This window comes from Babylonia areolata, chromosome 13 (genome assembly GCF_041734735.1).
Source record: "Babylonia areolata isolate BAREFJ2019XMU chromosome 13, ASM4173473v1, whole genome shotgun sequence".
Lineage (NCBI taxonomy): Eukaryota > Metazoa > Mollusca > Gastropoda > Neogastropoda > Buccinidae > Babylonia > Babylonia areolata.
In genome coordinates this window covers 17521233-17544348 of record NC_134888.1, presented here as the reverse complement: position 1 = coordinate 17544348, position 23116 = coordinate 17521233, and the positions used below count along the sequence as shown (strand labels likewise).

The 23116-nt window shown below is 43.9% G+C and overlaps 1 protein-coding gene across 1 annotated transcript in view; it reads right to left on the bottom strand.

The window, feature by feature from the left end:
* LOC143288702 (uncharacterized) overlaps window positions 1-22915 on the bottom strand; it is a 41132-nt gene extending 18217 nt beyond the window's left edge. The window contains exons 1-3 of the mRNA XM_076597328.1: window positions 22445-22915; window positions 2772-2868; window positions 543-652 (exon numbers count right to left, since the gene is read on the bottom strand). Of these exons, the coding sequence (XP_076453443.1) occupies window positions 543-652; window positions 2772-2868; window positions 22445-22550 (313 nt within the window). The 5' untranslated portion in view covers window positions 22551-22915. The remainder of the gene's footprint in view (window positions 1-542; window positions 653-2771; window positions 2869-22444) is intronic.
* Between the last annotated feature and the right edge of the window lie 201 nt (window positions 22916-23116).

Sequence of the window (23116 nt, the reverse complement as noted above, 5' to 3'; positions counted from 1 at the left end):
TTCCATGCTTAGCAAAATAAGTTCCTGTTTGAACAAAAAAATGATAACAATGACTGCTCTTGTTGTTGGGTCGGAATATCAGATCAGAGTGCCAAGTTTAGAGAATACAAAAAAATATAAACATAACAGTAAATGCAGTTTGCATATAATTAGGCTTCATTATAAAAAAAAATCTTTTTGTGCCCATCCCAGAGGTGCAATATTGTTTTAAACAAGATGACTGGAAAGAACTGAATTCTTCCTATTTTTATGCCTAATTTGGTGTTAACTGACAAAGTATTTGCAGAGAAAATGGCAATGTTAAAGTTTACCACGGACACACAGACACACACACACACACACACACACACACACACAAACAACCGAACACCGGGTTAAAACATAGACTCACTTTGTTTACACAAGTGAGTCAAAAAAAGATGAAAAAAAACCCCAACAAAAAACCCCAAACCAAACAAACAAAAAAAACAAAAAACCCCAAAACCCCCCCAAGAAAACAAACCCAGCAACGACATCAACACAGCGAGAGATCAACAGCTCACAGTATCGCGTCTTCAGGCCCGCAGCAATATGCAGAACTCGGGTGCTGGCGATGAACTCTCCACACGCATCCTGCTTCTTCAGCACGCAGCGGATGAAGGTCTCGATGGTCCTGAAACAGTCATCACGTGACAGTCATCACGTGACGGTCATCATGTGACAGTCATCACGCGACGGTCATCACGTGACGGTCATCGTGTTACGCAGTCGCAGTGTGACAGCCGTCGTGTTACAGTCGTCGTGCCACAGTCATGTTGCAGTCAGTCGTGTTACAGTAGTCGTTTCACCGTCTGCAGTTACGTTACAGTCGTCGTGTTATATCGTGTTACAATCGTCGTGTTATATCGTGTTACAGTCGTCGTGTTACAGTCACTGTGTTATAGTTAAGTTGCAGTCAGTGGGACACAGTCGTCGTGTTACAGTCATCGTGTTGCAGTCGTCGTGTTACAGTTATGTTACAGTCACTGTGTTACAGTCATCGTGGTACAGTCATGTTACAGTCGTCGTGTTACAGTCATCGTGCTACAGTTATGTTACAGTCGTCGTGTTACAGTTATGTTACAGTCGTGTTACAGTCATCGTGTCAGAGTTATGTTACAGTCGTCGTGTTGCAGACATGTTACAGTTATCGTGTTACAGTCGTCGTGTTTCAGTCAACGTGTCACAGTTATGTAAAAGTCATCGTTTTACAGTCATCGTGTTAGTCATCGTGTTACAGTCGTCAGTTACAGTCATCGTGTCACAATTATGTTACAGTCGCTGTGTTACAGTCATCGTGTTACAGTCGCTGTGTTACAGTCATCGTGTTACAGTCGTCAGTTACAGTCATCATGTCACAATTATGTTACAGTCGCTGTGTTACAGTCATCGTGTTACAGTCGTCGTGTGTTACAGTCATCGTGTTACAGTCGTCATGTTACAGTCATCGTGTTATAATCGTCATGTTACAGTCATCGTGTTACAGTCGCCATGTTACAGTCATCGTGTTACAGTCGTCGTCTTACTGTCATCGTGTTACAGTCATCGTGTTACAATCGTCGTGTTACAGTCGTCGTGTTACTGTCATCGTGTTACAATCGTCGTGTTACAGTCGTCGTGTTACAGTCATCGTGTTACAGTAATCGTGTTACAGTTGTCGTGTTATAGTCGTCGTGTGACAGTCATCGTGTTACAGCTATACTACAGTACTGATAACCCACCTGCAGTCCGGGACACGGGACGTGGAAGATAGAGCTATGCTATGCTATGCTATGCCAAGTGTTCTATGCTACGCTATAATTATAACCCACCTGAAGGTCTGGTATGCGGGACGTAGAAGACAGCGATATGCTATGCTACGCTAAATTACCTACCTGAAAGTCTGATATGCACGTCGTAGAAGGTAGTGCTATGCTATGCTATGCTATGTGCTATGCTATGCCATGTCACCCATATGCAAGTTTGGCACACGGGACGTAGAGAAGATAGTGCTATGCTATCCTATGATGCTTTGTGCTAAGCTATGTATGCTATGCCACGCTGTGCTACCCACCTGTAGGTCTGGCTAGCGCTATGCTATGCTGTTTTGTGTAACGTAGGGGATAATGTTATGCTGAGTTCTACTATGCTGTTTTGTGCTGTGCTGTGCTGTGCTGTGCTGTGCTATGCTATGCTATGCTACGGAGGCTATGCTACGCTATATTACCCACATGCGGGTCAGGACTTGGAGGATAGAGTTGTCATGCCATGCTGTTCTGTTCTCTGCTATGCAATGCTACGCTACGCTATGTACGCTATGCTACGGATGCTATGCCACGATATAGTGCTATGCCATACCAAGCTGCGCTATGCTGTGCTGGGCTACCAACGCCATGCTATATGCGCTATGCTACGGATGCTATGCCACGATATAGTGCTATGCCATACCAAGCTGCGCTATGCTGTGCTGGGCTACCAACGCCATGCTATATGCGCTATGCTACGGATTCTGTATTCACCACGATATAGTGCTACACCATACCTATGCTCCTTCTATGCACACTACGCTGTGTACGCTATGCCACGGACATGACTGATATGCCACCACGATATTAGTGCCATTCTATGTAGGCTGTGCTACGGACATGATACGCCACCACGATATTAGTGCCATTCTATGTAGGCTGTGCTACGGACATGATACGCCACCACGATATTAGTGCCATTCCATGTAGGCTATGGCTACGAATGCCGTGCCATGCTGCTCCACGGACCTGCAGGTGTGCACTGAAGGAGTGGCGGGCATCTGGCGAAGGTGGTGGATGGGCACCAGGCATTGCTTCAGCTGTTGCAGATCACGGGTGGGGCAGCCTGAAACCAAACGGGCAGTGTTGGTGGATGATGGTGGTGGTGGTGGGGTTTTTTTTTGGTTTTTTTGGTGTGTGTGTGTGTGTGTGTGTGTGTGTGTGTGTGTGTGTGTGTGTTACTGCTGCTGTTGTTGTTGTTGTTGTTGTTGTTGTTGTTAGTGTTGTTGTCATTTGCAACGTCATGCTTCGAAGCACGCTTGGGTTTGAACGGACTTGAAAAAAAGAAAAAGAAAGAAAAAAAAGAAAGAAAAAAAGGGAGTAGGTGGGGTTGGGGTGGGGGTTCGCGTATTTTTTACGTGGTCGAAGGTCCCTGAAAGCAGGATAGAGAACTATTATATATATATATATATATATTGTGACTTGTATTCTGTCATCAGTTGCATCACCACATCGTCAATTATCATCATAATCATAATGGATGCCTCGAGGTATCATTGTTATCAGACACTGTGTTATATCGATGGCGACAGACAGACAGAGAAAAAGAGAAAGAGAGAGAGAGATAGGGGGGGTTGGGGGATGGGGGGGGGGGGAGGGGAGAGAGAGAAGGCGGGGGGTGGGGTGGCAAGAGTGGGAGAGATAGAGGGGGTGGGGGAGAGTGGGGGAGAGACAGACAGACAGACAGACAAAGAGAGAGAGAGAGACAGAGAGAGAGAGACAGAGACAGACAGACATACAGACAGAGACAGACACAGACACAGACGAACACAGAGACAGAGTAGACACAAAGAAAGAAAGAAAGAGAGGGAGAGAGACAGAGACAGGGAGATACAGAAAGAGAGAGAGAGAGACGGACATAGAGACAGAGTAGACACACAAAGAAAGAAAGAAAGAGAGGGAGAGAGACAGAGACAGGGAGATACAGAAAGAGAGAGAGAGAGAGACGGACATAGAGACAGAGTAGACACAGAAAGAAAGAAAGAAAGAGACACAGAGAGAGATAGGGAGAGAGAGACAGACAGGAACAGAGAGAGCAAATAGAAAGAGACAGGGAGACAGAGACAGACAGAGACAGAGAGATAGAGACGGACAGAGAGAGAGAGAGAGAGAGAGAGAGAGGAGCGGGATGCGACAGCAATGGTGTGTGTGTGTGTGTGTGTGTGTGTGTGTCCGCCTGTCTGTCTGTCCGTCCGTGTCTGTGTCTCTGTCTGCGAGTGTTCTTGCACGCACTCGAGTGTTCCCTTGAATCCTTATGATTAAGTGGTTCAAAACAACAACAAACAAAAACCAAAAAAAACAAACAAAAGTGGTATTATCATTGAAACTTATACATGGCTTTCTCCGCCGCGGCATCTGGTGAGGCTGCAATAAAATGTCAGAATATCAGGCTTTGTCTGTCTATCTGTCTGTTTCTCTCAGTCTCTTTGTCCCTCTCTCTCTCTCTCTGTGTCTCTCTGTGCCTCTCTCCTCCTTCCCTCTTTCTCTCTGTCTCCGTCAGTCTGTCTTGCCTCCGCCCCCCCCCCCAAGGCCCATCCCCCACCCCTCCGCCCCAACCCCCCCCCTCCCTCCACTCCGGATGTGTATCTCCGTTTCAGGTAGACAATTTTTGACACCTCAAGACCGCAAAAACAAGATTCTTATTTTCAATATTCAGTGGTTTCTCTCTCTCTCTATTTTTGTCTCCCTCCCCGGCTCCCCCCTCCCACTCACTAGACCACTCTCTCTCTCTCACTCTCTCTCTTTCCCTCCACCCACCCCCTTTCTGTTTCTACACGCCTTCCCTATCTCCTACACCCTCCCTACATTCCCTATCTCTCCGACATCCCTCCACTGTCTCCTACGTTCCCTCCATCTCCTCAATATCCTATCCCTACATCCCCTCCCTGCCTCCTACATCCTTCCCTGTCCCCTTCATCCCGTCCATAATCCTCTCCCTCTTCTCAAAATCCCCTCCCCGTCTCCTACATTCCCTCCCTGTCTCCTACAACCTACCCCTGTCTCCTACATCCCCCCTACAACCTCTCCCTGTCTCCTACATCCCCCCTACAACCTCTCCCTGTCTCCTACAACCTCTCCCTGTCTCCTACATCCTTCCCCGTCTCCTACATCCCGTCTCTGTCTCCTACAACCTATCCCTGTCTCCTACATCCCTCCCTGTCTCCTACATCTCCCCCTGTCTCCTACACCCCCCTGTCTCCCACATCTCCTCCCTGTCTCCCACATCTCCTCCCTGTCTCCCACATCTCCTCCCTGTCTCCCACATCCCCCCTGACTCCTACATCCCTTCCCTGTCTCCTACATCCCTTCCCTGTCTCCTACATCCCCTCCTGTCTCCTACATCCTCTCCCTGACTCCTACATCCCTTCCCTGACTCCTACATCCCTCACTGTCCCCTAGATCTCGTCCATATTCCCCTCCTGTTCTCACATCCCCTCCCTGTCTCCTACAACCTATCCCTGTCTCCCACATCCCCTCTGTCTCCCCCATCCACTCCCTGTCTCCTACATCCCTTCCCTGTCTCCTACACGCCCATCCTGTCTCCTACATCCATTCTCTGTCTCCCACATCCCCTCCTTGTCTCATACATTCCTTCCCCGTCTCCTGCATCCCTCCCTGTCTCCTACACCCCCTCCCTGTCTCCTACATCCCTTCCCTGTCTCCTACATCCCCTCCCTGTCTCCTACACCCCCTCCCTGTCTCCTACATCTCTTCCCTGTCTCCTACATCCCCTCCCTGTCTCCTACACCCCTTCCCTGTCTTCTACACTCCCTCCCTGTCTCCTACACCCCTCCCTGTCTCCTACATCCCTTCCCAGTCTCCTGCACCCCCTCCCTGTCTCCTACACCCACTCCCTGTCTTCTACATCTCTTCCCTGCCTCCTACATTCCTTCCTTGTCTCCTGCACCCCTCCCTGTCTCCTACATCCCTTCCCTGTCTCCTACACCCCTCCCTGTCTCCTACACCCGCTCCCTGTCTCCCACATCCCCTCCTTGTCTCATACATTCCTTCCTTGTCTCCTACACCCCCTCCCTGTCTCCTACATTCCTTCCTTGTCTCCTGCATCCCTCCCTGTCTCCCACATCCCCTCCCTGTCTCCTACATCCCTTCCCCGTCTCCTGCATCCCTCCCTGTCTCCTACACCCCCTCCCTGTCTCCTACACCCCCTCCCTGTCTCCTACATCTCTTCCCTGCCTCCTACATCCCCTCCCTGTCTCGTACATCCCTTCCCAGTCTCCTACATCCCTTCCCTGTCTCCTACATCCATTCCCTGTCTCCTACATCCATTCCCTGTGTCCTACACCCCCTCCCTGTCTCCTACATCCCTTCCCTGTCTCCTACGTCCCTTCCTTGTCTCCTACACCCCCTCCCTGTCTCCCACACCCACTCCCTGTCTCCTACATATCCTCCCTATCTCCCACATCCCCCCTGTCTCCTACACCCACTTCCTGTCTCCTACATCCTTCCCTGAGTCCTACACCCCCTCCCTGTCTCCTACATCCCTTCCCTGTCTCCTAATCCCCTCCCTGTCTCCTACATCCCTTCCCTGTCTCCTACACCCCTCCCTGTCTCCTACATCCCTTCCCTGTCTCCTACATCCCTTCCCTGTCTCCTACACCCCCTCCCTGTCTCCTACACCCCCTCCCTGTCTTCTACATCCCTTCCCTGTCTCCTACATCCTTCCCCGTCTCCTAATCCCCTCCCTGTCTCCTAATCCCCTCTCTGTCTCCTACACCCCTCCCTGTCACCTACATCCCTTCCCTGTCTCCTACACCCCCTCCCTGTCTCCTACATCCCCTCCCTGTGTCCTACACCCCCTCTCTGTCTCCTACACACCTTCCCTGTCTTCTACATCCCCTCCCTGTCTCCTACACCCCCTCCCTGTCTCCTGCACCCCTCCCTGTCTTCTACATCCCTTCCCTGTCTCCTACACCCCTCCCTGTCTCCTACATCCCTTCCCTGTCTCCTACATCCCTTCCCTGTCTCCTACATCCCCTCCCTGTCTCCTACACCCCTCCCTGTCTCCTACATCTCTTCCCTGTCTCCTAATCCCCTCCCTGTCTCCTACACCCCCTCCCTGTCTCCTACACCCCCTCCCTGTCTTCTACATCTCTTCCCTGTCTCCTAATCCCCTCCATGTCTCCTACATCCTTCCCTGTCTCCTACATCCTCTCCCTGTCTCCTACACCCCCTCCCTGTCTTCTACATCCCTTCCCTGTCTCCTACATCCCTTCCCTGTCTCCTGCACCCCTCCCTGTCTCCTACACCCCCTCCCTGTCTCCTACATCCCTTCCCTGTCTCCTACACCCCTCCCTGTCTCCTACATCCCTTCCCTGTCTCCTACACCCCTCCCTGTCTCCTACATCCCTTCCCTGTCTCCTACACCCCCTCCCTGTCTCCTACACCCCCTCCCTGTCTCCTACATCCCTTCCCTGTCTCCTACACCCCCTCCCTGTCTCCTACATCCCTTCCCTGTCTCCTACACCCCTTCCCTGTCTCCTGCATCCCCTCCATAACTCCTACACCCACTCCCTATCTCCTACATCCTATATACAGAGAGAGAGAGAGAGTGAGAGAGAGAGAGAGAGAGAGAGAGAGAGAGAGAGAGAGAGAGAGAGAGAGAGAGAGAGAGAGAGAGAGAGAGAGAGAGAGAACGATAACGATGTTTTATTCAGATTAAGGCCAAAGCCCTTTACTGAAGGGGGTCATACAAGAAAATAGATAAGGAAAATGAAATGACACGATAAACCAACATCACAAATCAACCAAAAGTAGCTAATACGTAGAGAGAGAGAGAGAGAGAGAGAGAGAGAGAGAGAGAGAGAGAGAGAGAGAGAGAGAGAGAGAGAGAGAGAGAGAGAGAGAGAGAGAGAGAGAGAACACTGAACACTGAAATGTTTAATGTAAAGCTCTCGTAACATAGTCGGTAGAAATCAGAACAGAAATGGTGCAAACCAAATAAGATGGAACAGAAAGGAAAAACATAATCAAAGCAAACTAAACTACTAAGGGATAAGCGGCACTTTGGCACTTTGTCATTCGCTTAAAATGTCCATGTGGCAGGCGGACACTGTGCCTCCCCCAAGTCATTCGTCTCCAAGGTTTGAACAGTACGCAGGAAACAAAGTACATATAATCCGTATAATGATTATTTAAGCATGAGACTTGGACACACATCATATCAATACGAACTCATAACAAAGTACATATAAAACATATGATAATTATCTAAGCATGTAACACGTTATATCAATACGAACACATCATTAAATACATTGTCAGAAAGAGAGAGAGAGAGAGAGAGAGAGAAGCAGAGACAGAGACAGACAATGCCAAATCAGAGGCATTGCGACACAAGGTAGGGATGGATTTGTTGCGCAGAGAAATGGACATCATCAACACACACACACACACACACACACACACACACACACACACACACACACACAGACATACACACAGCACACACACACACAACACAACACAAAACAACACAACACACACACACACACACACACACACACACACACACACAAACCCCACACACAACGTCACTCCCACACCCCTATCCACAAACACAAAGGAAAACTGCAAACGAACGAAATCAACAAGAAACAAGAGGCAAAGCCTTCAAGACTCACTTGTGCTTCACGCTTTATCCTGTAAAGGAATCATTAGGAGGAGAAAAAAAAAGAAGAGATTTTAAAAATGGTTGAAAAGTGGTTTGTATTAAATATGATGGATAAGCTTGGGAGAAGAAAAAAGAAAAGAAAAGAAAAAAAAATGTAATGGTTAAGATGAGAAAGATCAGTTTAAAGCAAATTAAGTCCCCTAGCATTAATTACAGAGTAATTTCCCTTCTCTACTATCTGCACCAAAACGTTTGCAAAATAAATAAAACTTCCATGCTTAGCAAAAGAAGTTCCTGTTTGAACAAAAAATGATAATAATGATTGCTCTTGTTGTTGTATCAGAATATCAGATCAAAGTGCCAAGTTTAGAGAATACAAAAAATATAAATTTAACAGTAAATGCAGTTTGCATATAAGTAGGCTTCATTATTTATTTTTTTTGTGCCCATCCCAGAGGTGCAATATTGTTTTAAACAAGATGACTGGAAAGAACTGAGTTTTTCCTATTATGCCTAATTTGGTGTCAACTGACAAAGTATTTGCAGAGAAAATATGTCAATGTTAAAGTTTACCACGGACACACACACACACACACACACACACACACACAGAGACAACCGAACACAGGGTTAAAACATAGACACAATTTGTTTACACAAGTGAGTCAAAAACCACAACACCCCCAAATCCCAACAACAACAGAATCTCGGCGAGAAACGGGAACACCTTAACAACTGAGGAAGGAAGGAAGGAAAAACTGAAATCAGGTTGGTGGAATGAACACAATAAAATGAAGATTAAAAAGAAAAACAAAAAACAAACAAACAAACAAACAAAAACCGCGCGCGTGCGCACACACACACAGACACACACACACACAGACACACACAAACACACACACACATACATACAAATGCATAACCACACACACACACACACACACACACACACACACACAAACACACAGAGCAAACACACACACACACATACACGCGCGCGCGCACTCACGCACGCACCCAGCAAACACACACAACACACACAAATACACACACACAGACAACAACTGAGGAAGGAAGGAAAAACTGAAATCAGGAGGGTGGAATGAACACAATAAAATGAAGATTAAAAAAAACCCACATGCACGCACGTACAAACACACACACATACAAATGCACAACCAAACACACACACAATCACACACACACACACACGCACGCACGCACCCGCACACACACTGAGGCACACACACACACACACACACACACACACAGAGCAAACACACACACACACACACACACATACACGCGCGCGCACGCACGCACCCACAAACACACACACAGCAAACACAGACAACAACAACAACAACAACACACACCCACACACTCCGGGGAGAGAAAGAGATAGAGAGAGAGAGAGCACCCCCCTCCTCCCCCTCCTGTCTTTCTCACGAACATCAACAACATCCCAACAGGGACACGCTGCTAATCTGAGAAACAAGTCCTGCGTAACCTCCACCACCCTCACAAAGAAAGAAAGAAACAAACGAAAAAACAACTCACAAAACCAAGGAAAGGAACAAGCTGAAGAGGCGTTGGCCCACTGGTCACGCCCCCCCTCAACCCCCTTCCTCCCAGCGCGGAGAAAGAGAGAGGGGGGGAGAGAGAGGGGGGAAAGAGGGAGAGAGAGGGTGGGAGAGAGAGAGAGAGGGAAGGAGAGGGGGAGAGAGATGAGAGAGAGGAGGGAGAGAGAAAGAGAGAGGGGGAGGGAGGAGAGAGAAAGAGAGAGGGGGAGGGAGAGAGAGGAGAGAGGAGAGAGAGACCCCCACGCAAACCCCACTTATAGTCTACAGAATCTTCAAAATGATGAAGGCGGTAGTCAAGGGAAAGAAGAAGAAGAAGAAGAGAGAGAGGGAGGGAGGGAGAGAGAACGCACGAACGAACGAACGAACGAACGAACGAACGAATCTTTTTAATGAGGGAAGTGGAATAAGCATGCATATGCTTTTTTACATCCAGCCCTCAGGGCAAAAAGAAATGAAATCAAAATGTTCACAAGATAACAAAAGGTTATTGAAAAACATACATGAAATTCAAATACACTCAATTGCACAGTAGCATTTACAAGTACATAATCATGATACCTGCATTAATGACAATAATGTATATGAATATGGTAATGAGAGAGATAGAGTGAGTGAGTGAGTGAGAGAGAGAAATAGAGGATGAATGAATGAATGAATGAAGGAAGGAATAAATGAATGATAAATGAATGATAAATGAATGAATGAATCTTATTTCCGATAGCATTAGAGTAAGCAAACAATTGCTTTCTCCAGCCCTCGAAAGGGAAAAATGTCTAAGGAAAAGGTATGAAGAAGACCCCAAAAAATGAGTAAACGTTAACAAATTCATAGAAAACGAGAAAAGAAACAACATTATAATAAGCATCATATTTATAAGAAACAACACGTAATTTATAGCATCATATTTATAAGAAACAACACGTAATTTATAAAAATGCGCAGCGAGGGAGAGAGAGAGAGAGAGATGGAAAAAAGCGACAGCAGATCAGATAGTATTTATAGAGAGGGTGAGATAAAGAGAGAGAGAGAGAGAGAGAGAGAGAGAGAGAGAGAGAGAGAGATTGGGGGGGGGAGAGAGAAGAGAGAGAGGGAGAGACAGGAGGGAGGGAGAGAGGGGAGGGAGAGAGAGAAGGGAGAGAGGGAGAACTCTGAACGGTTTAATGAACAGGCCTCAGACCCATGCCACTGAGGGTGGTTACAAAGTCATATTCACAACAGAAGGACAGTTTCCTGCATGTTAACACAAATTATGATCACCAATTCTGTTACATATCTCAGCTTGTACACGTGGTACATGATATACGTACCGACATATGTGCACATCACTCACACACGTATGCAGACACACAGACATGCACACACGCACACGCACACGCACGCACAATGTGCATATACATACAGAAATACATACATGAATTGTATCGATGAGAGGAGAGAGGGAGAGAGGAGAGAGAGAGGAGAGAGAGAGGGAGAGAGAGGGAGAAAGGGAGAGAGAGCGGAGGGCTGGGGAGAGAGAGAGAGAGGAGGGAGTAGAACGAACATTAGAAATAAGAAGCTGGTTTTCGCGACCATCTGGTGTCACAAAAATTGATTGTTTGCCTGCTGAAACAGAGACAGAGGGAGAAATAAGAGATAAAGATGAGTCTGAGTGTGTGTGTGTGTGTGTGTGTGTGTGTGTGTGTGTGTGTGTGTGTGTGTGTGTGTGTGTGTGTGTGACAGACAGACAGACGGACAGACAGAAGAGAGACACAGAGGGTCACAGATATATATATATATATATATATATATATATATATCCCTCTCTCTCTATATATATATATACTGACAGAGACGGAAATGGGGAGAGAGAGAGAGAGTGAAAGAGAGAATGGGAGAGAGAGACAGACACAGACAAAAACAAAGACTGAGACAGACGGAAAGTCAGAGAGTCCGAGAGACCAAAAGACACAGTCAGTGAGAGAGAGAGAGAGAGAGAGAGAGAGAGAGAGAGAGAGAGAGAGAGAGAGAGAGACAGAGACAGAGACAGAGACAGAAAGAGACAGAGAGAGACAGACGCTTTGACATTTTATTGTCATTACCTGTAAGGGTCTATTGACAAGGGGGTGACGAGGGTTAATTCTTAAATCCCCTTAAGTGCAAAGCAACATTCTGCTTAACAGCGTTTCATCAACAAACAAACAAAAAATCTCTAAATATCACTCTCCCACAATACATTAAACAAGCGGAACAAACACACAAAGAAACTAATCATACGAATATACTCGACCATCCATTCTGGCAGTGATATATTTCAGTATATCAATTATATACCTTACCAAATTAACAAAAGAAAATAAAATTTACACATGGATATCCTCCTCATTTACTCTGGTATGTTCTGATCATTGTGATTATGCCTTATTCTTTGTGCTTCTGAGATAAATTTAGCTACTGACTGTATGATATATTCATCATCAGACGATAAAACAGAAAAAAAACATCATGTCTTTTAGCTAGATGAGACTTTAAAAATGTACATTTTTCTCTTACTTTATCGTATAATTTACAATGAAACAAAAATGTTTTTCGTCATCTACGCTAGATGCACACAAAGGACATGGCGATTCTGTGGATGCTGCAGGTTGAAACCACAATTTATTTGCATTTAAACCAAATGTCCGTAGCCGAAATCTTGCAAAATTTAACCTGTGCCACTTATCTGTGATGACTGTTAGATATTTTTCAGTATGAAATATACTTTTGATTGAGAAAAACCAACTATATTTCTCTTTGCTTTCCATATCTGAATGCCAGTTTTGTTTAAAAGAACAAATCAATGTGTCTCTAAATTCTGCTATAAACTGCTGTTCATTTCCCACTTCCTGATACATCCACACAATTCCAAAACCGTGTTCAGACAAAACCTCTTTTACACTATAAGCCCAATTTTCTTTTCCTAATTTCATTTGTAACAGCATCATCTCGTAAGCCTGTCTGGGTAAACATGATTGTGGAAGTTTCAATAATTTCAACCAATAGTTAATGCATTTTACAAACGTTCTTATATACAAAGGATATTTACCCGTTTCCTCATATAACATTGTGTTGGATGAATTAATTGGCACATTTAAAAAACGTTTAATTGCATAAGTATGTACTTTTTCCATCTGTGAAATTACCTTTAGTCCCCAAACTTCGGCTGCATATGTAAGTATAGGTTCAATCTGTGTATCGAACATTTTCCAAAACAGACAGTAATCAATAGATTTAAGCTTTTTTTAAAATATTTTAAATTTTTTTTTTTTTAATGATTTCAGTATTTCAATAACACCTTTCTTTGCTTTCCTGCAAGATTCTTCCCAAGCATAATTTAAGCTTAATTTTGTTGAGAATATCATTCCCAAACATTTATATGAATTTATTACTTTAACATCCTCATTTCCATAAAGCCATTTTTAGTGCACTGACAGATGTCCACCCATTCTAAATACAATAATGTTAGTTTTATCCATGTTCACTGTTAAACCCAAATAGTCCGCTTCTTCTTTCAATGTATTTAAATTGGTTTTGCGAACCCCTAACAGTTCCAGACAAAAGAACAACGTCATCTGCAAATAACAGTAAAAATATCTCGATTGCTCCCGGAATTAATTGAATTCCATGTCTTCCTTTTCTCGACAATTCTATTGCTGAGAGACAGAGAGAGAGTGAGAGACAGACAGCAGAGACAGAGAGAGAGAGACAGAGACAGAGAAAGAGAGAGAGACAGGGGCTGAAGAGAGAGAGCGACGGAGAGACAGACGGAAAGTCAGAGATGCCGAGAGACCAGAAGACACAGTCAGTGAGAGAGAGAGAGAGAGAGAGAGAGAGAGAGAGAGAGAGAGAGAGAGAGAGAGAGACAGACAGACAGACAGACAGACAGACAGACAGAGAGAAGAGAGAAAGAGAGAGAGACTGAGACTGAGACATCTTATTCATTTAAGGCCTTGGCCCCATATAACAGAGAGAGACACACACACACACACATACAGAGAAAGAGACACAGACACAGACACCGGCATAGAGACAGAGACTGAGAGAGAGACAGAGGACAGGCGTTTGACAGCTTAACGTGTTATTGCAATTTCAATTTTTTTTCCCCTGCAACAAAAAAACACAGCTCCCCCCAGACTGCGTGGGAGGGGAAACGGATGTATAAATTTCAATTAGAATGCCAAGCACATGCGCCCAGTTCCCAAGTGAGCACTCTCGCGCCCTTTGACACCCGCGCACGCGCGCCCTCTCTGACCTCCACACACTCTGCTCTCTGTCTTGCCCCCCCCCAACCCCCCCCCCCCTCTCTCTCTCTCTCTCTCTCTCACAACTTGACAGTTTTGAATGGATCTTGTGCTGTGGACGAAGAAGGAATTTTTTACGTATGTGTGTTTAACTGGCAGCAGTTTAACAGACAACTTTATTTGCTCCAAGAATATGAACCAAAGGAACATGAAAATGCATGTTGGGGGGAATGTTTAACTCTAAGCACATGCCTGTCGAACTGACAGTGAATTATGATAAACAGATTGTTGTTAAACCAGCAGAAACGTACACAGAAGAAAAAAAAATGTTTGGGATAGAGATAAGGAACAACAGTTGGTTTTTTTTTGACTTTGTACATAGTGACCAATTTCAGTACACTCTGAACAAAGTAACAACAAATCTGGCAATGTCGGTTGATGAGGCAGTGAAGTGTTTCAATGAAAGACTTCTTAAGGCAGCAGAATGCATGAATAAGAAGATAAAGAATGGTCCCAAACCAAACACTTGGTTTGACTTTGAATGCACAACTGAAAAAAAAGAAGAAAAAGAAAGAGATGAGGCGGCTGTGGAGAATGTTCGCACGTTGTAAGATTAAAAAAGTTAAGTTAGTATAGACTTCGGTTCGTGGTTTGAAGGAAATCATACAGAGTTTTGCTCTGTGAAAAAAAAAAAAAAAAAAACAACACAAAAAAACCCTTTCAGAGAAAATAAACTCAGAACATTGATTTAAATAACCAAAACAGATTCTAGTTTTGGAGAGAAGTGAAAACTCTTAATGGAAAAAAACCATTGCAGACCAAACATTACGGACCGAGTGGCTAAATCATTTCCAGTCTGTATTTAAAACAAATGGAAACATTAAGCAAATTCCTGATGTCACATTTGAAGACAACCAATATCATGTAGAGGAGCTAGATAAAGCAGTTGACTCGGATGAAATAATAAATGCTGTTCGTTCTCTGAAACGGGATAAAGCTCCAGGCTCGGATAACATTTTAGCTGAAATGTTAAAGCAGTCTTTAGATAACATATTATGTCTTTTCTTTTGCTTTTGTTCAGCCACATATTTGATACACAACAACATCCAAATGTGTGGTATGATTCTATCAGGGTATTCTACATCAGATAACATTTTTGTTTTGCTTGCTATTATACAGAGATACCCCGTTGGTTTTGTTGATTTTAGAAAGGCATTCGATACAATCAATAGAAATATTCTGTGGAATGTACTTCGAAAAAGAGGTGTTGGAAGCAAAATGCTAAAGATGTTGCAAACCATGTATTGCATTGCACAGTGAGATCATTTATAAGGTGCCCGGACAGTCTCGCCGATTTTTTCGAGTGTGAGACAGGAGTAAGACAAGGCTGTACTCTCTCTCCCACGTCATTTTCATTTTGTATGTACGAACTGGCTACAGAAATTGCCCAGAGTGGACGATATGGTGTACAGTTTACACCCAAGATAATCCAGATCTTAATCTTGTTATTTGCCAATGACGTGGTTCTAACCTGTTATTCTCCAGCTGGTCTTAAAGATCAAAATAACATTCTAAAACAATATGCTGATACCTTTTCCCAAGAACTTAATTTTGAGTAAACGAAAATAATTATATTCAGGAAAGGAGGGTTCTTGGTTGTAAATGAAAAATGGAAATATGGTGATGCAGACATCAATGTTATAAATAGTTACAAGTATTTAGGGTTACATTTGACAACCAAATTACCCATGACATGTGCTGTGGAGGAACTTGCAACTAAAGCAAGAGAGAGAAGATACAGACAGAAACACATAGAGAGAGGGAGAGGAAGAGAGGGGGGAGGGAGGGAAGGAGACAGAGAGAGAGAGACACAGACAGACAGTCAGACAGACAGAAGGTCATTATGTGGCAGAGAAACGGACCGGTATTTCATTTTACTATTGTAGTTTCTTATTTGTCTTTTTTCCACCCCACACCAGAGACAAAAATGCATAAGGAATTACTTCAAAATAACGGGGGGACCAGAAAAACTTATAGGCTACCTGAATTAATGAAAAATATGCTAAAAGTGGAAATAGCTGCAATATAATTCTTTTTTTGCTGAATATTACTCTGCGTGGTTTGTAGAATCTGAAAATCAACCCTAATCACGCACAGGTCTCTGTCCTAGTAGCTGAGAATTAGGTCAAATTACGCAATACCTTGTACAAATTACCTACTTTATAAATCATTGCGGAAACATGCAGAAGTTGCACCTCGTTGGAAAGGTCTTGAAAAATTACGTTAAAATCTGTCATCAAATCAATTTGTATGATAGATTACAACAGTAAAAGGCTTATTTTTTGTCAGTCACCAGTCAGCATGAGATCGGTTTGTCCGTGTATTCTTGGTTAGCTCCTCCAAAGATATCACAGGAGAGTTTGCTGCAATATATTTTCCTTTTGCTGAATATTACTCTACATGGTTTGTAAGATCTGAAAATCAACTCAAGGACGCACAGGTCACTGTCCTACTGGCTGAAAATTGGGTCACATTACACGATACCTTGTACAAATGACCTACTTTACAAATTCTTACGGGAACAGCTCCTCCAAAGATATCACAGGAGAGTTTGCTGCAATTTATTTTCTTTTGCTGAATATTACTCTACATGGTTTGTAGAATATGAAAATCAACCCTAGGACCCACAGGTCACTGTCCTACTTGCTGAAAATTAGATCACATTACGCGATACCTTGTACAAATGACCTACTTTATAAATTATTGTGGGAACATGCAGAAGTTGCACCTCGTTGGAAAAGTCTTGAAAAATTACGTTCAAATATGTCATCAAATCATATTCGTAACATAAATCACAACAGTAAAAGGCTTATTTGTGAGTCAGTCACCAGTAAGCATATGATCAGTTTGCCCTGGTATTCCTCCGTCAAAGATAATCACAGGAGAGTTTGCGTAAGTAACACTGCGGCAGTTACCACATGTAACAGAGCAGACAACTCTATGTTTCTTGCAGCTCCACCACCTTGAATCACAGTCTGACTAGCAGCTGTGTCCACTTACTTAAAGAAGTGTGTCTGGAGCAGGTGGCGGGTCAGCCATGAAAGGCTCAAGATGGTCGTCATTTTCACGCCATCCTCTGGATTCAGGTTGCAGTCACAGTGCACCCATTGCGGTACTTGAAGATATGACCAGATATTGTGATACTTGCTGGCGTCACTGGGTGGTGGCAGAGAGTGGACCTGTACAAAGCTGGGTGATTAAACCCACTTTCCGTTGTACAAGATGATGACAATCTCGCTTGCAGACACCACCCCTTCCACTGTTTGGAATACACTTCAGCAGTGTCCTGAAAGATGTTTTCTGCCTTCAGCTCCCTTAGTGCGGGTATGCTTTTTCCCATCCCAAATTACCTTGAGGTTTTGCATAATTATCCTGTGATGGCATGCATAAACAGTATTGCCTGGCATATATCCTCTCCAAGTGCCTGCTGTAGCTCCTGGATGACCCACACTCGTTTCTTTATGTTTTACTTTGAACCTGATCTGAAGATTTGGGCTGACATGGTATCAGAGCAAAATCAGCAGGTCGGTGTCATTTCCGATGACCACAACATGATGATCAGCTGTGTGTCTGATGGCAGTTTCAACATTTTTAACGATTATGGCGTCTGCATCAATTTGTCTGTGAAGTGTTGGGTGTCCATTTGCCACAAACATCTCACAAAGCACAGTTATGAGTCTCTGCTTGTTCACAAGGTTTGCCAGAAATTCTCCATTTTCTTATGATAAAACGATGTTGGTATTGAAGTTGACTGGTTCAAACAACTCGCCCTGACCAACAAAGACGGGCCATGTCTTTTGTGGACGGATCAGTTTCATAGCCATAATAAATAATGATGGAGGGCTTAATTCATGTTCCCAGTAATAGACTTCATGTTTTGTGATCCTGGATACACTTACTTATTCGGTGGCAAAACCTCTATTTTATATCACTTCTGTTAATTTTTGCTGCTGTTTCGATTCCGAAAAAAACTTGCCTCTGAATCTTCTGTCTGCGGGGTGTTAAACTAGAGGCTGAGAATGTTCCAAGAAGCTGTTCTGAGGGTTACCACGTTGGTATTTTTGCCTCATCTTAATATCAAAATATCTGCCTCAATGTGTTCAGGACGCTTGTTCTTTTATACGTCTTTTGTAGTTTATGCATCAACTCTATCCCCGCAAAACTCCTGCGTTTTGAATACAAGATCAGACAACGTGGCTTGTACAGCATTATTTACCTCCAAATGTTGACATATTTTGAGGAAAGTGTCCAACATGGCCTGTTAAGGATCCTCAAAGGACGGGGACGGTTTGGGTTTTTTGCGTCGGTAAATCAAGCAGGAATGTTCCTGTGTTCTGAGGCTGGCACTGCAGGCATCGTGGTACACAGCATTCCATGCAAAAAGGTCCTCACTACTTGCTGACCAAATTCTGTCAGATACTGTTTTTGCCCTGTTGTCATCACGATCTTTGCAGACACCTAGAATAGCTGCCTGAAATCATTCTTGTGGTTTGGTTTTTCCTGGGAAGGCGTTATGTATTTTTCTCCGATTATTGACAATAGCAAGGATACCACAAAACAGATAGTGGATCATTGGATCATAGGCAGGCTGATCGTCTGGATGGCCATCCGTACAGGCGTTTTGTTTCGTCTCTGGATATATCCTAATTGTTTTCGCATTTGGAAAGATAATCCAGCCTTTTATACGTAATCTCTGTCCTGCACACTTTAAAATATCACCACACTGTGCGCTGTACCAATTGACAGTCTTAGATCCAGTCTCACCTAATCTGGCTGACTATTATCATGGAATTCTTAGCACTTGATGTATTTTGCTGCTCTTTCACCAGTAACACACAGAGTATAGAACATGCTATTGCCCTTTTACTTGTTCAGTTAAAATAAATTGTGATATTGACCTTACGTGTTCTCATATTCATCATTAACACACACACACACACACACACACACACACACACACACACACACACACACACACACACACATTCATACATACATCCATTAGCCAGAATAATAATCACAGTTTTAAAAGTTCGCAAGGAAAAATAATCAGCTTTTATCACATTTCCAAATCCAAGCTGATGAAGAAAATAAACCCAGAACTCCAACAACGAACGTTATAAATGAAACACGGTTAAAGCATTCCTACTAACTTTAACAATTTCGTCATAATCACCTTATCGGGATATCAAAATATAAATTACATAAAATTAATGTGTTACATGGCGAGCTGTGTCATATTTCATTTGTGTAAAAGAATGAAAACATTCAAGAAAGCACGTTACTCTTACCTCCTGTCCAGTTTTCTTCTTCGGAGAGATCCGCCGATTCCGCGGGGTTTTGATTTTCTTGGTCGGCCATAGTTTTTCAGGGTCGGTCACCAGCGAGTATACGTCTGTCGGTATATCGCGGCAAGCGCAATGCCAAGATAAGAACTACGCTTTTCTGGGTAGCGGACGCCTCATTATCTCGACTGCGGCTGGGGCGCTTGCCGCGAGTTGTTTGGCGCACAAGAGCGGTCAGTATTTTAGCAAATCACAGCGTTGGAAAACTGAATTTGTTAATTATGACCACATACCAAACTTTTGTGCGTCCTAGGGTATTGTTCTTGTTACATATGACTTTATTCTAACCCATGTCTAACTGTCACGCGGGAGACCGGGGTTCAATTCCCCGCCGGGGAGACCTTTTTTTTGTGTGGAGTGATGGTCTAGAGGTAACGCGTCCGCCTTGGAAGCGAGAGAATTTGAGCGCGCTGGTTCGAAGCACGACTCAGCCGCCGATATTTTTGCTTGGCAGATGTGGTGTAGCGTATATGGATTTGTCCGAACGCAGTGACGCCTCCTTGAGCTACTGAAACTGAAACTGAAACTCTAACCCATGAGAAGAAAAGAAAATTGTATTGCAGCGATTTCCAATAAAAAAATTAGTTTCGGTAGACGATTAAGAGAGGAGTAAACATGGCGACGAAACGAAAACTCATCCCCCCCCCCACCCCCCACAGGCTCCAGACATAAGCAAGGCCAAATAAATCATCCGGCCAACGTAAAACACACTCCAGATAAAACAGCCTGACAAGTCTGTGATAGCGGTCCTATATTAAGGGGGGTGCATGTCCTTACTGACAACATTCTACGTTTGTGACCAAACACGTGTACTGGTGTGTGTGTGTGTGTGTGTGTTGTGTGTTTGTGTGTGTTTGTGTGTGCGTTGTCTGTGTCTAAAAAGAAGTTTGGAATGCATTTCGGCAGTATCCACATTGTCTGACCCTGTGATCTCTCCATTCAGTTTTGTCACGAAGACGGAAAAATTGTACATTTGTTCAATCAAATAACATTGTAATATGCACTCTACATTTCTTCCCCTGTCAAGAAACGCAAAGAAGGCCAGTCAGCGAGTGGCTGCAGAAGAAATGTAAGGTATACATAATGTTATTGACCAATTTACAACTTTTTAACTTTTTCCGTCTTATATACGGAAAAGTACAGGAGAAGGGAATTGGATATTGCCTACGTTTCCGTTTATAAGACGGAAAAAAATGTTGACTGGTTAATAACATTGTAATATTCACTCTACATTATTCCTTTCCACTCTTTGACTGGCCTTCTATATGTCTCTTGACAGGGGAGAAATGTAGAGTATATACTGCAATATCATTCAAACAAATTTACGATTTTTCCGTCCGAGTCTTTGGAACGAAAGTGGATGGGAAGAATACAGGGGAATAAATGTGGATGTTGCCGAAAATTATAGGGGGAAATTGCCTGCATTTCTAGCTAATGGTGAACTGGTAAAAGTAAGACTTAGGGACTGAATCGTTTTCTCAATGGAGTGACCTGCCCATGGATAACGTCAAGCAGCAGGAACAAACAGCTCTGTCATAAAGTAATGTCTTTTAACTGTTATTTGTTTGTTTTAATATCATGAGATTTGTTTCCCCATTCATCTGTGTTTTGGTGACGTGAAATCGGAGTTTCTGTGCGTTGGATTCGGTAGGAGAGTGCTACAAGGTCCATTCGTGCGTCGACCTGTGTTCGTGGCTGTACTTCAGCCATTGTATCGGCGGCTTCTTTTGGAGCGGTGCTCTTCTACCAGAATATTACAAACCACGATTAACACGAAGCCGAAATCAGTATTTACTTTGTTTTTCGTGTATTAACCTTTCACTTTTTTTCCAAACCCTTTTGAGTTTGTTATCACAAGTGGTGTGATTTTTTTTTTTTAACCTGAATATGACGTCTTGCGTTGACGTAACTGGATGAGGCTATGTCGTCAATGCAGTTTGCGTCATTATCATGATGGAATTTAAGTGGGGAAAGAATGAACAACATTTGACAGTAACCACTCCTTCAAAACAAGTACATCTCAAGTATCAACAATCATCCTTTCCACCTGATCTGTTAAACACAGAGGAACAGTTTATTTTATTAAAAGATTCGGGAAATGACTCTCTCCAGTTAATTTCCTGTAATTGTATTTTTAAATTTCACCCTCATTTCACCCTCATTTGCCCAGTTTCCCCCCAACCCTCCATTCATTCACATCTCCCACCCCTTCTAACCGATAATACGCAAATGTATTCATAAATACTTTAGCAAAATGTCTTCAATCACCGATATGTGTGAAGGGACATTAAACAAAATTCCTCCTCCTCGTTTCCTCAAACGCATCTTCCAAGCTGTTCATGTTGCACGCGTGCAGTGAAACAGCCGTTTATACATTCAGCCTGTGAGAGACCTGTGGCAGACCATAATATGCAGCCTGTATAATCTAAATCACTTCTCTTGATATTTTTAAAATTTCCATTTCATTAATTAAAACATGCCCTTGCTATTATAAAGTGATCTGTAACTTTTTTTTTATGTGAAACCTGTATGCGTGATGCAGCACACAAGCCAAGAAGTTTCCTTCCCCAAATGAAAAAACTGACGTTGACCCAACGCAAACAACAACACACATACACACACACACACACAACATACACACGCACACATAACACAAACATACACACACCAACACACACACACACACACGCGCGCGCGCGCGCACACGCACAAACAAACACAGCACTCACAAACAAACACAACACACACACACGACACACAAACCCACCTGAAACAACGGCCAAATCGCCCCCCGCAAGCAACAGCAACAGACCCCACAGAGCCAAAGATCGCCACATCTGCATGCACCTCCTCTCGTTGAAACAATGGAACATCTTCACACTCGGCAATCACGTAACAACACACACACACCCGTTGTCGTGGCAAGCAGCACTCGAGTCACATCGTCCTACGTACAGACGGTATGTATAAATATTCCTATTTGGTCTGTCTCAGTGATGGATAACAGTCAAATTAACTTCAGCTGAACACACACACACACACACACACATTCACGGACACACAGGCATTGACTGATTCCAACAAATGAGCACAGTTTCCTCTTTGAAAACGCGACGAATTCACAAACGAACGAACGAACGAACGAGCGAGAGAACGATATGCACGTGCAATCGTATAAAATCACACTGCGCTTCAAAACTGGAAGAACACGCGCACGTGTTCAAAAGCTACTTCCATAACCGCTGTTCTGTCTCTGTCTCCCTCCACTCTCTACACTATCCCCTCCCCCCCACGCCATCTCTCTCTCTCTCCCTCTCTACACTATCCTCTCCGCTCTCTCTCTCTTTCTACACACTATCCTCTCCTCTCTCTCTCTCTTGTCAGTGGTGTCTTTCATCGTCGCACTCAGGGCTGCTGCACATGACCGTTTATCTGGTGT